General features: G+C 41.9%; 1 protein-coding gene across 1 annotated transcript; it reads right to left on the bottom strand.

The window, feature by feature from the left end:
* Positions 1-1367: 1367 nt before the first annotated feature.
* fibinb (fin bud initiation factor b) lies at positions 1368-3800 on the bottom strand. The gene has a single exon (XM_003969788.3). The coding sequence runs from the start codon at positions 3285-3287 to the stop codon at positions 2670-2672; it is 618 nt and encodes a 205-aa protein (XP_003969837.1). The 5' UTR covers positions 3288-3800; the 3' UTR covers positions 1368-2669.
* Between the last annotated feature and the right edge of the window lie 12448 nt (positions 3801-16248).

The raw sequence follows: 16248 nt of genomic DNA, 5'->3' as shown, positions 1-16248 counted from the left end.
TGGTTGCGTTTATGGTATATTTATTCGTTCTAAACCATACAGAACTATCTAAACATATGGAGACTATAGTTCACAGCTAAATGTCAATGATTAGGATTTGTTCTGTGTATAAAAATACAAATGTTGAAGCTAAACGATACCACAAGGTGGAATAATGGATTGCCAGTACATAGAATACTAAACTATGCAGAGGGGAAGCTTATTCCAAATATATTCATGATTTTAGTGTTTAGTGTGATGTTTCATCAGATAAAGTGGGGGCTGTTTTAAATGAATGTACTTTTTAAAGAGACTTTTAATGACTAGTTGGTGATCTGTTTGGTCAGAGAGATTCCGCATCTGCGACACTCGTAATTCTTTAAAAAATGTAATAAAAACATCAGCTTGAGACTAAATTTCTGAACACTTGTTTTTTCTTGTCTTGTCTTTATTTCACGATACAAAAAGCTTTCAATGTCTCACAACAAAGATTCCCCTCTGCATTTACACCTATTTGCAGACTCGGGATTGATGAATTGTGTGAAATGACCTTTGCCGCACAGTCCATGATCGTCATGCTGACCAGGAGTTGCTCTTGCAAGTATTGATGGAGGATCACATCCCGTCACTCATACAAGTACAATATTACTACATATCTCACTTGCATTAAGAATATTTTTGTATTTAAAACATCCTGTTACAAGATTAATGAATAACTGTAGCTAACTGAGTTAATCTATATTGTAAGTAGGTTAAAGGTTGACTGGTCTCCCGATGCCTCCTTGTCAATATATCAGCAGGATTTAAAACAAGGGAACTATTTACTGACTGTGCTTGGCCATAAAACACCACAGCTGAGTGTGCCTTGCAGTTTTACAGCCTCTGGAAACTTTCGAGACAAAGTTATGATGTTTTGATCACATTAAATTTGTTCACAGTTTACAAATGCCAAAGATTACCAGAATATCCCATCGTCATGAACATGGTTTGTACTGCCAAGTGCAAGACGCAAGTCGACATCCTTACATGTGTACTGCTAATAAATACCAACAGCCATCTTTGTCCCTTTAACTGCTGGGGGAGGGGGGGGGGCACAGGCTGTGTGTAATTAACAGAAGAGCCCACAAGCTTGTAAAGCAAACATGGAGAGGAAGTCTGTAATCTTAAAGCACGTGGCAGTGCACAGGCCTGATGAGTGTCAAGGTCTGCTGAAATTTATGGACCTCCAGCATTTTTCTCACTGTAGCAACATCTGGAACATTTTCATCATATCTGTAGCTACTTGATGAAAGACCTGTAACCCAAAATGTGTCTCTTAAAACCAGACACTCTCAGAGGAATACCTTGTAAATTTGACAAAAACCCGATCTTACAACAACGTTCGTATATTTACAAAGACAATGTCTTTATTTGAGAAGACAACGGGATCCATTATGAACGTTGTCCCATCTATTAAAGTTTGACGGTCTCACTTGCTGCCAGCAGTCTTGAGTCAAAGGTGGTTAAATCTCACTTGATATCTTAAAGGGAGTGGTGGATATATGCTGCCCTGTTACATCATTTTTATAAACATTGAATACACATTACAGATTGGTGTGTATTAAAGATAATAGTGCTCACAGTATTGACTGAACCCATATAACATACTTTACATTTTCCAAGATTATATTTGCTGTGCAAGTGAGCACAGATAAGGCCTGAACAATGCCACAATCTTCAGTGCCACAACAGCAAAGAATTGTGCAAAGTGTGATGGCCTGCACAAAAAAAAAAGAGCTCAAGATATGTGTCGAGATGTAAACATCACTTGATATTCTCACCATCATCTGGAACATTCATCTGGACTGTCTGGGAAAGTGAAACCGCTGTTCAACTTCAGTGTTCAACCAGACGTCGCATGAGGTCCATCCTGTCAGCGTCATCATCGTTTAATGAATGCTTCTCCAGAATTTTCCAGTAACTCACCCCAGAACTGAATTACACACATAAGCAGTCGGATATGCCAAACTCCTTTACAAACAGCTGTCGGGAAAGATGATACACACACACACACACACACACACACACACACACTGATAGGGACGGTAAATGACTGATTAATTAAGAGTAAATGCTCGAATCAGGTTCATTTAGATTCTAGGAGGCGACATAAATCTGGCATTTATTCGATTGTAAGATCAAGAGATCCTAAGATTCACTACCCTCTAAAGAGAGACAATCTATTTGGTATTTATTGTATATAATAGATAAAGTCTAATAAATCAAACCAAATAACCCTGACAAAGTGATCTAGTGATGTTGGATTACTGGGAGATCTAAAAGGAATTACATCATAGGTGTGAAGAAGTGAGATGCGTGCATGGGAGTGGAGACACACATTTTCAATCCATTTTACTGGTGTACAGCCTTAGTTGTAGAGCAGTTATAATGATAATGATATTAAACTTTTGTCTAACTGTCCTGTGGCTCCATACAACTTTGACCCGCTACTACTGGGGACCCCCTGACCCCTGCTGCTCTAAAGCATTGCCTATTTTAAGATGTGTGTGTGTGTGTGTGTGTGTTTGTGCGCGCGTGCGTGTATGTGTGTGTATGTTCCCTGATTAATTGCCCAGAACTGCTGCCCGTCACTAGGCGAGAAAATTAAACGAAACATGTCAAGGTGAAACGTTCAGGGACAAGATTTGTTTTCAGAATTTCATGTACTCGTTCTTCAGCCTGCTCAGTCTTGTGCCGTGGCTGCGGATGATCAGAGACAGCAGCTCATGTTTGTCCTTCAGTCCCAGAGAGATGTCCACCGTCTCCTTCAGGACGTCCCGCGTCTGCACGACCATGGTCAGAAAGTCGTCGCTGAGCCGGTGCTCCTCCTTCAGCTCGCTCTCCTGACTCTGTTTGAATTTCACCTCCAGCTCCAGCAGCGACTTCTCCGAGTTTGTGAACGCCTCGCTGATCTGAGCCGTCTCCCTCCGCAGATACTTCCCGTAGCTGTCCTCTCCGTCCAGGTCGTACGAGATGCTTTTCCCGATGCCCTCCAGCACCCTGGCCGAGTCCTCTATCTGCCTCCTGATGATAGTGAAATCGTCACGTATGACGGCGTCCTGATCCTCGTCGAGACCGCACCTTCGCTCGTCGTTCACTTTGAAAAGCATCTGACATTTCTCCGGGTCGTCATTTTCTTCGTAGTCGCCATCCGGCACGAAATAATGATGAAAAGTGCCGTTAGACATCTCCGGTTGCAGCGGTCCGCTGTAATAAGCTCCACACGTCGAAAGAATCCCGACGCACAACAGCAAGTGTAGCAAAGCCATGGTGGTCCCACAATAAACTAAGAAACAGGAAATATTTAATTCTCGGAAAGTGTCAGGCGGACGGACTACTTAATTCCACATTTCAGTCATGTTTAAACCTCCAAACTGCGCAGTTCAGTTCACGTTGTTTTGAAAAGTTCGCGTCCTCCGCAGTATCCTCTTTGTTCAGATTCAAGTGGCATAAAATGTTTATAAAGACCACCGGGCTTCCTTTAATCGAGTTGCACCACCTCCATTACTGCTGTTAAATGTGGCAAAGCGTTAAAAAAACACGTCTGTTCTAGCGCGGAGACGCTTCCACTCCCGACTTTACGTGGTGCCTCAAACGCAACATCTGGATGTCTGAAGTGCCGCTCCGGCTTTTTGCCTAATAATAGTCTACCTCTGCTACTCTCAAATTACAGCCCCTCCGTCACTTAAAAGGCTGCATTCAGTCCTGAGGAAACTGCCAGCGGGGCCAAGCTCCCCAACCTCACCCTCACCAAGAAGGCTCAAGTTTGTGCGAAGTCACGTAACCGTGGCAAGCTGGCATAGACGGTTTAAAAAGTGAGAAACAGTGGCCACACAGGCATGACCTGCAGAATAACACTTCTGTTTAAGCATATTTTTGAGTTTGGAGCTTACAGGCGTCTGCCTCAACTCTGCCATGGTGGGGGTCGGCTGCAGACCTATATAGAATGAACGTGCTTATCCAGTTTTGCCTGAAATGAGCTGATTATTCTTAAATGGGAAACATTGCATGATCCATTGATTTAAGTGCATTTGGATGCTCAATCATTTTATCTTTTATGCACTACAGAAGTTTTGTTTGTCGTCGCAATGCGACTACCTCAGACTTTGTTCGGTGAGTGGTTGATGGCGCTTGCAAACATTAGTGTCAACCAGTCCAGTTCTTATTTTGCAAATAAGCTAATGCTACAGATGTTGCTCGGCTGTTGGCTGATGATTTTTTTGAAGACTGATGCTTGAAGCGTCAGGGAATAACTCATCGGAATTCCTCCTCAAATTGCTTCTATAACCATCATTGTGTCTTTCTCTGCAGACCACTGCATCACATCTAAATAGCGTTTTCCATTTCTACGTTCCTTTTGTGGACTCTTACAGGCCCAAAGCAGGAAGCCTAAGCTGCTATTGTCTTTATACCCCAGTGTGAGTTTATAGCTCAAATCACTTACTTAAACTACTTTTCTGGTACTTTTGGAGGTTTTTGTGAATAGAAACTGTAGAAACTCCAGTGTTCTACCATCATCTACCTCTAGGAAGTCCAGTGATCCTGCTTCCATTGAGTGGAATTCAGAATTAAGACCCTTTAATTATTAAAACCTGTGTACGGTGTGTGTTGTTTATAACTGTCCAAGAAAGCAATATGTAATTGTTTGTTCAAGGCGAAGGAGGGGTAGAAAGCTCCCAAAGGGAATCTAAATGATGTGAAATGGCTTTGCTCCATAGCATATAATCTGGGGGTGTCTTATTTCTGCCAATTGAAATGAGGGCGTAGCAAACATAACTGTTCGTTTTCCCTGAAAAAAGATTAAACTGGAATGAATTTGATTTTGCCTCCACAAACAGATGATGAAACAAATGCTGACCTAAATCCTTTTTTTTTTAAAGTTCACAAGTCGGTTTCCGTGGTAAACCGTTCCTTATTTCCAATTGGCCAATCACACACGTATGCCTGGACTCGGGGGCAGACTGTACAAGGCCGACTCTGTTTTACACAGTGAGTCAAAGGATGTGAGCAACTCTGGAGAGCAGCAGCTGGAGGCTGCAGTGGCCATGAGCAAGACGACCGTGATTGGAAGCAGACAAGAAGGTGGAAGAATGTACGGCAGAAGCCATCAAAAGCCTGGCGTTCTTTCAAAGATGTCAAATAAAAATGTGATCAGAATTTCCTTACCTATATAACCTTTGATCTGGTGATTCATTGGTATTATTCTGTGACAACTGGACAGATTTGGATTAAATAGTTACCCCTCAGGTTTTTCCTCCCTAATCATTAAAATAAATATTTCAAGGCTTTCCTGGCATCATATTACATCTTAAGTTGGGACAATTAAGTCCTTATCCCAAAAAGGGGTTAGCAGTTAATCCTGCAACAAACATCCTGGAGCAGAAATTACTCATACACATCAAAGAGAAACATCAAAGCGGACCCTTAATACACGCGTGGCTCATGACCTTGATTCTGGAATGTTGGGACAGTTTGGAAAATGATAAAAAATAGAAATGTGTAGCCAGGTTACTGTGATATCAATCCACATATTTATACAGTATACTGTACATGATTGGCATAAAATTAACAGAAAATGAGAAAAGTGACTCTTAATCAGTTTTATAAGAATCTTGAAAAAAGGATCCATAACTCCTGACTGTAAACTTCTAAAACCAAGTTATGTGGACGATAAAGTTCATACCTCTGAAATGTTTGATTTCCTTTACTATCACAGGATTTCCCCAGATGTTGTGGTTTCTCTTGTCAGAGGCAAAGGATTACCGTTAGCGTTAGCCTATAACCAGATAACACGTGCACTCTTCTTTTAAAGGGATGGAATTTATTTCAAGTCTTTCATAAAAGTATTGTGCATTTATAATATTTGTTCCCATGTTTTTGGCCTTGTCTTAAAAAAGGAGAAGAAATTCCACAGTGAATGAATTACCCCTGATGAATGACAGTGAATCACTCTATGTTGAATTTTTCAGGGCTTGAGCTCACTGCACACAAAACCCTTTCCAAGTGTGAGATGTCACTGCCACTGTTGTAAATTGACTGGATATGCTGGGTCACAGGATGCCTGCCAGTGGTTTTTGGGAGACCTTTACAACAGTGGCTGGCTGCTGTTTGAGGCCAACTATGATATAAATACTGCATTATGTTTTATGAAGTGCCCAGAAACATGGAGAGGGACAGACTTTGGGATGTAAAATCCACTTCCAGTCTGTAAATTTTCCATTTGCTTCCAATTATTTAATATAAGGTTTTATAAAAATTTTGGACATAATGAAATGAAAAAACATAATGTTTTTGTGAAATTATATCTATTTAAGCCATTTCTAATGAACTGGATTTCCCCCCTTTTAAATCTAACAGTAAACAATAATGTTAATAATAATATCAATAATACCCTTTTTAATAAAGAATATTAAAAAGGGTGTAAAGCTGAGTTTTAAGATGACTTTTAAAAATGGGAAGGTGCCTGTCTAACATGTGATGGAAATTTGAGATTTAGGAGCAGAAATTGAGAAGGCTCCATCCCCTCTGAGCTTCTGCTTAGATTTTGGCACCTCCAGGATCAGCGTGGAGGAAGCAGCTCAGAAAGGTTGTGCAGAGCCAAACCTTTTAGCCATTTAAAAACAAAATCTTGAATCTTGAATAATGCACAGGAAGCCAGTGGAGAGCCCAGAATGGGAGTAACGTGCACCAATTGGAGATGTGAGAGGGAGGACGGGTTAAGTGAAGTGCAGTAGCCCAGCAAAGATGTAATAAAATTATGGATTACTGCATCACCAACTGTGAGAGAATGGCCTTCACCTTATTGTCATAGGTGGAAAAAGTGGTAAAAGGGGCCAAGTGGATCGGAGAAGGACTCACAGGAGCTACTGGGGCCAAACATGAAAGAAAAGGAATCCTTTTTCATTGGCAGCAGATATATGTGGCTGTCACCAGCATAGCAGTGGAAGGCTATACCATGCGTTCTTAGAATGGAGTGCAGAGGAAGCAGATAGAGGGAGAAAAGCAGGGGCCCTAAAATTGATCCTTGTGGAACCCCACATGATGGAGGGCGTGATTTCAGAACTGACACGCCTTACGGACATGATTCTATCTGGCAGGCCTGAACTAAACCAATCTGAGGCTAAATTGCGTACATGTTAAAATAAAATGCGATCCAGGGTGTAAAAGGTGGCCGTTGAGTCCAGCGAGACAAGGATTGCAAGACAGGACAATCGTCAAGACTGATGCCGTCTTCATCTTAACAATAAGTGTCACCATAAATGGATCAACTAATGATCAGGGCGTCTTCCAGGAACACCACACTGATCAGTGATTCGGGTCATCACAACTGGTCCCAAATGTGAAATAAATTAGTTTTGTACAACAACAGGGGACATTCTTTAGGACAAATGGCTGAATAACGCTGAGGCCAAAAGTAAAGGTCGGCCAACCTGAAGTGCAATACTGGAAAAGAAAAGTTCAAAGGAGCTGTTCAAAGTAGGAGTTATTTTAATTGTTGGCGTTAGTCATTTTAAAACTGCATCACAATTCCAATGGGAGAAGACAAAACCATACCTCAGCTGCTCAGAGAGCAGAAGACATAGTCACAGGCACAGATTTGGTCCTGGACTGTTCTTTTTCTGTTATTTCCCTTGTTGCGCAATCATCAGGTTCACTGTGACCTGTTTGAGACTGGCCATGAAGAACTTTCCTTTGAAACCTCGTAAAAGGGGAAAATAAAGTCACTTCTGGTTGACGCAATAAATTTTTACCATCTTGAATTAGCAGGAAGAAACTGGCAGCTGTGGTGAGGGTAGCACAAACCTGAGAGCAGACCCAGGCTCCACGTGGGAGGCTCTAAAGCAAAAACAGTCCCAGCAAAGACCCCATATTGGTTCATAAAATTATCAGTATTTCCAGATTTATCAGCTCTTGTACAATAACCCCCTGAGTACATGTCAAGGCATGTAGGATTGTGACCTTCATGAGCTTAATTCTGCTATAATTTGTTTATTTATTTGGCTACAATTAGCTTCCAATAGCTGCCTGTATCTTCATTCTGTTAGCTTCAGTTATCTGCTGTTAGCTGCATTAGCTGCGACTACTGTGGCTGTGATAAGCCCACTTGCAGTTCACTAGATGTAGCTTAAATGCGCTGCCGTTTTGAGTATTTTTCATTCATTCATTTCTCACTTATCATAATGGCAGACTTCATTTTCAAAGTGTTTATCTCTTTTTTGTGGAATCGTGTCCTTTATACAAGCTCATCACATTGTTTTGGTTGGCAGCTTTATTCTTAAAACGAGGTTACTCCTGTGTCGGCGTGATCAACCTTCTCCATTTTTGACAGTAAAATTGACTACAATTTCTTTTTTTTGTCCTTAAATATGGGACTCTGGGAGTTTGAAGGCCTCATTTATGCAATGAGCTCATCTTTTTGTTCGCAAATCCAGAAACTGGCATCGGTTCAAGTTTTGTTTTGTTTTGCTTATGTTTTCATGGCTTCTTGCTTTGAATAATCAAACTGCAAAAATAATAACTGTGGTCTGCAAATAATCTGGTTGCAATTACATCTCCAATTACAGAATTCATTTATTAATTTTCATTTTTCATTATGTCAAAATCCATGGCACAGCTTTAGCATTGGATTAGTTTTAATGGAAAGCAAAAAACCCTCCCCCAAAAAACCGGTATCACTCTGTAATTAATTAAGAAAGGATAATAGTTTCTTCTTTATGTTACTAAACATAAATAAGTCACTTTAATTTTTTCCAATGAGGTTCAGTTAGAGCTGTCAGCCCTGAGTTAAAACCACACAGACCTTTTCCTGGAGATGTCTTTAATCAGTTGAAAGCAGATCAGCACCACTCATCTTCCTCAGCGTGATCAGAGACCTCCCGGTTTTTGTCCTGCTGGGATTTCAACAACCCAACCAACCTGAGACATCACGACTGCTGAAGGCCGGGGGAGGTTGGTGGAAATTTTGCAGCACGATTGGTCGTACCTCAGAGACGAAAGCCCAGATGCCTCATGTCATTTTAATAAAGTTGATTTGTTGGATAATACTGCTTGCTGTCATAGTTCCTGACATCCTGCAGCACGCTGCTCAAGAATGCGTGTGCTGGAGCGCTCACTGCAGAAAGAACTCAGAGATGAAGGATTACAAACACATTTGTTTCCACGAATGAATTAAAATGCTAATGATCATATAGGGTCTACACTGAAGGGAATAGTAAGCTGCACAAGAGGTGACTTTCTGTTTGAAAGACATGGCCTATAACATCTGGAGTGTTTTAATGGGAGCATGCTAATATGTTGAATATGTATTCAGTGGTGGCATCTCATTATCATTAGATAATGACTTCAGGGCTGCTACATTATTTGAACTCAGGGTGCGTAAATAAAGCACATCCTCAGTTGCAGCACTGGGAATTTGAAAAAAATAAACGCACCACACAGCCAGCTTGTTCTGTTTCACTACGTTTTTCATGATGCCGGCACACAGAAACAAGTCTCAGGAGCCAAAAGAAGATTATTGTGATTATTTTAAAAATTGTATTATTAGTCTGTCAGGGGACTAAAAATATCCTCTTTCCTGTAAAAACAGCTACCACTTACAACAGCATTATCCTGAACAGGTGAATGTTTGAGCAAATTGGAAGAATCTCTCAAAGCTCTGCAACGTCCCACCGTAAAGCATCTATTTATGTCAGGGGGTGGAAAACAGCAGAGATTCTGCAGTTATTTCCATGTTACAATGTTAATATTCTTGTCACCAGCCCCACAAACTCGAGATCTGACATTTTCTGTGTCTCCGGCAGGTTGCAAAGGTCAGAAGTTGGGAAATGTCAGTTGCGCGGCACAAGTAGGTGGTAAGATGCAAAACGAGAGCTGATGGCAGAGCAACGTTTTTCATCCCTTTCTCGCCCACACACACTGGATTTCTGAGGAATACCACCCACTCCCGCATGTGTGTGTCACCACCCCGCAATGTGTGTGTGTGTGTGTCCACTCCAGGGCTGTGCGACCTGTGTTTAATGTCTCCTCCCACCCCCTAACACATTCTGTTTGACTGCCCAGCATTATTAAAGAGAGATGCACAGTGGTATTAAAGTCCAGATCCATAAAAACATTCAGTGCAGTGTAATAACACACTAATATTACCGTGAACCTGCAGAGAACACAGCCACAACTCATCTGGATGTTAAAACAAAAAAATAAGAAAAATAGTGTATAGCATATGAAATGGGATATATTTAAAAAATCAATATACCAATCTTTCCCCTATTACCAGCCCTGCACTGAACATGTTCATCCCAAATTGAAAGAAAAATGGGGGAGTTGAAAAAGAAACCGGAGACTAGTATTATCTCATCTTGTCTAATCTTGGGCAAATAGTTTCAAGAGTCTTGGACACATGAGCTCATTCTTTTCAGGAGACCAAACGAACCTCATCGCGGTTGTGCTGTGAGGATCCAGGGGAGATGCGGTGGTGATTCACAATGAACACAACCACATTGTTACACACACGGTTGGTCCAAGGCACAAACTGGGCATTTGTCACCACACAGAGTCAGAGACCTCAACAAACACACAAAAGGAATGGAATAGGATGTGGAACATCTGAGAAATGATTCAGTTAGCCGCAGAGAATCGGCCTGGCGGCGCGTTTATGATAACTGACGCGAACCACAGAATCACTTGGACACAAAAGGAGATTACTTTCTTCATACGCGAATCCATGGCGGAGCGTGAATCCCTGACAGGAAAAGATCCAGAGCTTAAGAAGACCGAGTTTGAGCCAAATGAGTGTTACTGGGGCCTGGCATTCAAATTTCCTGTACAAACCAGGTTCAAACCTCTGTAAGTGGCTGAAATTCAGTGATGATCTCACTTTTGACCTTTTTCCACTCTGCAGATCCATGAACCAGGCAGGCACGGGGCATGAAACCCACTCTGCCCAGCATCTCTGAATAGGAAGCATCTGTATTTTTCATAGTACCTGCAGTTTGTGTTCGGGTTTTATTCATTAGCACACGGTGCGTGTTTCCATAGCAACCACTGCAGATATCCTAATGATGCCTGAATGCAGAGAAACAGTGTGAATCTGAAAATAAATAACAGAGTTAGTGGGTTGTTTTGAAAATGTTGGTCATTAGTAGATGAGGAAGACACTGCTGCAACAGTGTATCACCATAATTGTTATTTTATGGACAGTTTGTGCCCATTTTTATGTGTCCAGCAGCTACATTTGGAACTGGAACTCAGAGAACGTTAGAAACTGTGTTTGCCACGCTAAGTTGTTGTCTGAATAACAGCAGAGCATTAGCATCTGACTCAATTTATCATCTCCATCTGTGCAGGGTTCTTTACCTCTCAGAGCTCCTCGTCCTGTTGATGCAACCGAAGCCCCACTCTGACAGATTCTGTCTGACATCCTTCACAGCCGCTGTTGTGGAGTCAGCGGGTCAACAGGTGCTGAACACTCAGCCTGGTTCTGGAGATGCCTTTCATAGTTATTCTGCATTTTGTTGGCTGCAGCGATGTTGTTTTCGCCGGGGAGACGACATCATTCACAACAACGGAAGGCCTAAACAAGAAGGTGTTTGTGCTTCACTGGAAATTGCTTTAAGACCTGGTTCGCAGCTCAGTTTAAGACAGAAAATGATGGCTACGGGAAGAAATCTTCGGTTCATTGTTTCTTACTTCTCACTGAGAATGTTTTTTGTCTTTACGCAGCCCAAATGACATCTTAAGATTACAGCTGTCTTTTGCACAATGTCCCTTGATCTGTGTTTTAACAGCACATTCGGTCTTATTTTGAAATCAGGACACTTTTAAGCAGTTAGACTTTACTACGTTAATACATGATTGTTTGCACAGAGAAGAGCTGGGATGTTTCAAATGATTCTTTATTTTGGTGCTGAGAAGAAAAGAGAGAGTTAAGTTAGAACTGGGAGACAAAAAGAATCTGCTCATTAATGAGGTTGATGTCTTTATTGGTGATGTGCAAAGGTCTGCACCATGTAATTACACAGAAACAGTTATTAGCCCCAGGTAAAGGTCACTGGAGATGAGGTTGTGGGCGCACAGCTTAAACTTAGACCTCCGGCTAATGAATGTACACATGAAAGAGGGCTCCGGCATCAGTTTTGCTTTACCCCCACTTTTGTCTCCCCCTTCAATTAAACTCAGCAGCCATGTCTTAATTCCCCCTGACGTGAACGCAGATGGCGGCTGTGCACAGACAATGCACTAAATATTTATCGGCATATTAATGTTTATTCTGAATCCTGAAGCAGGTTGGAACGGGGAAGGAAACACTTGTTCAGAACGTCTGGCTTGTAAACTGGCTGATTGGTAACAGGTGGGATGAAATGTCAGACATTCTCAGGGAGGATGTCGCCTCATTTTTGGTTTATGCAAAGGTTTTAATCAATGTCCAAGCCCGTAATAACATGGGAAGGGTTAATTGTCACTTTGAACTGATTGGATGCTGTTTAAACAGCTCTGACCCTGTGATCCACCAGGTGTGAGCAGCATAATTGCTGCTAAAAGCTCTTTGTCCTGTGTAAATGTATGCCCTGTATGCACATTGGGTTTTCAAAAACTCCCATTCACACGCGGCACAATGGGGTCCGTTGATTGCCTGTTGAACCGCTGCCACACGGTCACTTATTTTAGCTCACAGTGCACACATGCTTTCCACATGCTGTAAGCGTTTTGTGTGGTGGCTGGCAGGGAGGGGAGACGGTGCGGTAATCTTTGGATGGCGCTGCTGCGCGCTCTGTCAGTATCCCGAGTGTCTCTGGTGCCAGACTGAAGGAACAGGCTCATCTCTGCTGCCGGCCGCCTCTGGACAACACCGTCAATGCCCCCATTGTTTTTGACCGAGGCAGAAAATTCCTCTTTCATCTTAATTTTTTGTGCTCGGTGTGGAGGACGTGCTGCCTCTCATTTGGTTTAATTTCTACCTCTGTCAAGGGGCCTTGTCTCAAATATTAGTATTAAGATGCTGAAAAACATGGCGGAAATCATATTGCGTCTGACGGTTAGATTGACTTCTTCCCGTTGAGTGTGAGTGTTATTGTAGCCGAGCGGCTGAACGCTGAAGGTACCGGGGTGCTGACATTTCTGCATTGATTTTTGCCCTTTTTGAAATTTACTGCAGCTGTTGGGTAGATGACAGGGGGGCTGTTTAATGTGCAAACATTATTGGCTGCAGTTTATTAAAAATGTGATGCACACTAAGAGAAGGTTTTGCTGTTGATTCACCTCTGAAGTTCTCTTTATGAATCACCCCCACCATTTTCTACTGTCTGTACCTTAAATAGCTGTTATTGCCCACATATATACTATATAAAGTAGCCATACATCCACCTGCTTGAGCTGCCGAGAAGATCCAGATTACCGGCCTCCATTTGTTTTTAGCCCCAAAGATTACAAAAGTAGCCTTAAAATGCGACAGCAATGGCAGAAATGAAGGCAAACACTTTTTTAACATCATTACTGGCAGCAACAGGAGCCTGTAGCAGAACGTTCTTTACACCTTTAGTATCTCCAGCATCACCACACCAGCGCGCGTGTGTGGTGATGTCATTAGTGTAAGGTTTCCCCTTCTGTTTTGCATTATTGGGTTGTGATTTTGCACCGGCATGCCATGTATTTCATTTGAAAAGTATTTCCCTGTGGGCTGAGTAAATTCAGACTTGAATGGAATTGAATCAAATTGAGTAGATGGATGTATTGAACAGCTGGTTGACGCTCTGTGTCCTCTGGTCTCAGTGCGTCTATGGAGCACCGGGAGTGCTGAATGCTGCCACAGATGTGTGCGGACTTATAGCTACTCAATCAGCTGCATAAACAGGAAGTAACCTCGTAAGCAGGGATGGATTTGCAATAGAGGAGAATGTTTTCCCAGACTGAGACGGAGCCACTGTCGTGCGCAAATCCACATGCGCATCACATCAAGATGTTTAGAAATCCAGACTCCGGGATCTTGCTGTGCACTTCTATTGTAGCCAGGCTGCATATATGCAGTCAAACTACTTTTCCATCCCAAGGAGCATAAAATATGTGTGTGTAGTCAACTGTTGCCATATAGAAAAGTCATTTTCTTCAAGCCATTTGCCCCATATGGACATTTGGCAAAAACACTGATGTACTGCTTTTAACATTTTAATAGTTTTCTGTGAGCCCACTAAACTCTGCAGCCACTCGGCCGTAGTGAATATCTATTGCAGTTTATTGAGCCCCATTTCTCTCCCTTCATACCGTTTCACACAATAGCGTCTAAACAGCACATGTCACTTTTTTGGGAACGTTTTCATTTAAGGAAGGAGGTTTCTCGCTGCCACGAACAACCAAGAGCAGAACTTCTTTTAAAGTTTGGCTGTAAAAACTTTTTCAGAGTCAGAAGTCATTTTATTGATGCTGCGCAGCTAAAAGATGTGGTCAATGATTTCAACGGTCGGGAACTTCTATGTGTCTGGTTTTGGGTCTCAGGAAGCCTTTTCCAGTTCTGTACTGGTGCTGAATGTGCAACTCCTTCCATCTGTCAGAAAACACTCAGGTACAAAAGGAAAGAGGGCCCCGGAGAGCAACGCCGATGCTGCCGGGGAATGATTTAACGAGTGTGTTAGGGCTGCTCGGAATATTCATTTTCATAAATTATAGTTTTTCTTGTCTCAGTTTCTTTTTACATGTTTACAGATCCGCACAAATCTGGCCACCTTTAATCCCAACTCCTGTTGCACTGACAGATTCTCTGTAATACCTTGTAAATTTAAAGGAACCACAGGCTGCTTTTATAATGTTTCTGAAATATTGCACTACTACTTTAAGACCAACTAAAGCAAGCACAGTTGTTTTTATGAGTAATCCAATACTTTTTAAAGCTTTTTCTATTTACAAAACCATAGAATCTGCATTTGCCCCTTCACTGTCTGTCCTGATCCTGCTTCATTCTGACACGATGATAAACAAAAGTTGGAGTTGACGCTGTGTAAAAGGTAAAAGTTTTTGCCCTCTCTGTCTGGAATGTGCATCTCAGAAAAACATTTCTGTCTAACTGGAAACGCAGCAACAAAAAAAGCCATAGGAGTCTCTGCAAATGCAAAGGCAGCCAATAATGTGTCTCGCAGACAAACGGTGACCAAAAGATATGCAAATGTCTTTGTTTTCAGGAATCTGGAAAAGCTTTCCGCAGACTGCAGCTGGTCCTGTCTGCATTCCTGTCCAGGATAAAGCTCATTACAGCAGGTTGATGTTTCTATTACGCATCTAACATCTGTGAAGAGTGTGAAAATCCACAAACAATCCAGGTTCAGAGGCCCCTGTATCGTCCTTCTGGCAAACGCTGCTTCTCTCTAATCAGGGTCCTGGAGATGAGCGAGGTGGCTGGAGGGCGAACAGTCAGCTGTCGGCCACTGGACAAGCTATTTGAAACTGTGAAAAAGAATTGGGGTGATCTGTCCTCTTTCCCGCAATTCTCAATGAAACCCATCAGCAAAGCTCAATTACTATCCAGATAAAATCCAGGTTTGTCATTTTTACTGCTGTTTACATCAGACAGGAACACCCTGTTCCACCTTCCTTCATGTCTGCCGGGCTGTTGGATCAGCTTATGGAATTCTGCGGTCGCCGAGGGGGAAACTGAATACACTCTAATGATCTGGGATCCATTTAAAGATTCATGTAAAGACCAGGACAGCTGCACACAGAGAAAACATTATTACCAGGTGATGAAAGAGGGCACATTTATCTTTCTACACCAGACAAACTTGCGTCATAGAGCGCTCACAGCCTAAATACTGACAATGAAGATCCATGTGGCATCAAGAAGCACCAGACTGGGCCAAAGTTAATCTTGTTGTTTTGTTTTATACAGACACAACAGCTAAAGTCCTGCTGCGTTTTGATCAAAGATTTTCTTTCGCTTTGGAGTGTCTCCACATGTGTTCAAGTTTATCTCACCATGTGTGAACAACAGCAGATGCCGAGCAGAGGATTAAAACTGCTCCAAAAACAGGTCTGAAAACTTTTCCTAGATATCTTCCTATCAATAGACACAGAATAATTTGGTCCTTACTGTCTTCACAATTGATTCGTTGAATGTGTAATTTTATGTCTTTGGTGTGTGTTTGCTGTTATTGGAAATAGCATTCTCCATATACTTTTTAAATACTTATTTATTCATTTGCTTGATGATTACACTGATTGAGAAGAGATCGTTTTAATTACTAAGCTTGT

The sequence above is a fragment of the Takifugu rubripes genome, chromosome 13 (assembly GCF_901000725.2).
Source record: "Takifugu rubripes chromosome 13, fTakRub1.2, whole genome shotgun sequence".
Classification (NCBI taxonomy): Eukaryota; Metazoa; Chordata; class Actinopteri; order Tetraodontiformes; family Tetraodontidae; genus Takifugu; species Takifugu rubripes.
The sequence above is the reverse complement of the archived record's forward strand: the minus strand, read 5'-3'. Positions and strand labels throughout refer to the sequence as shown.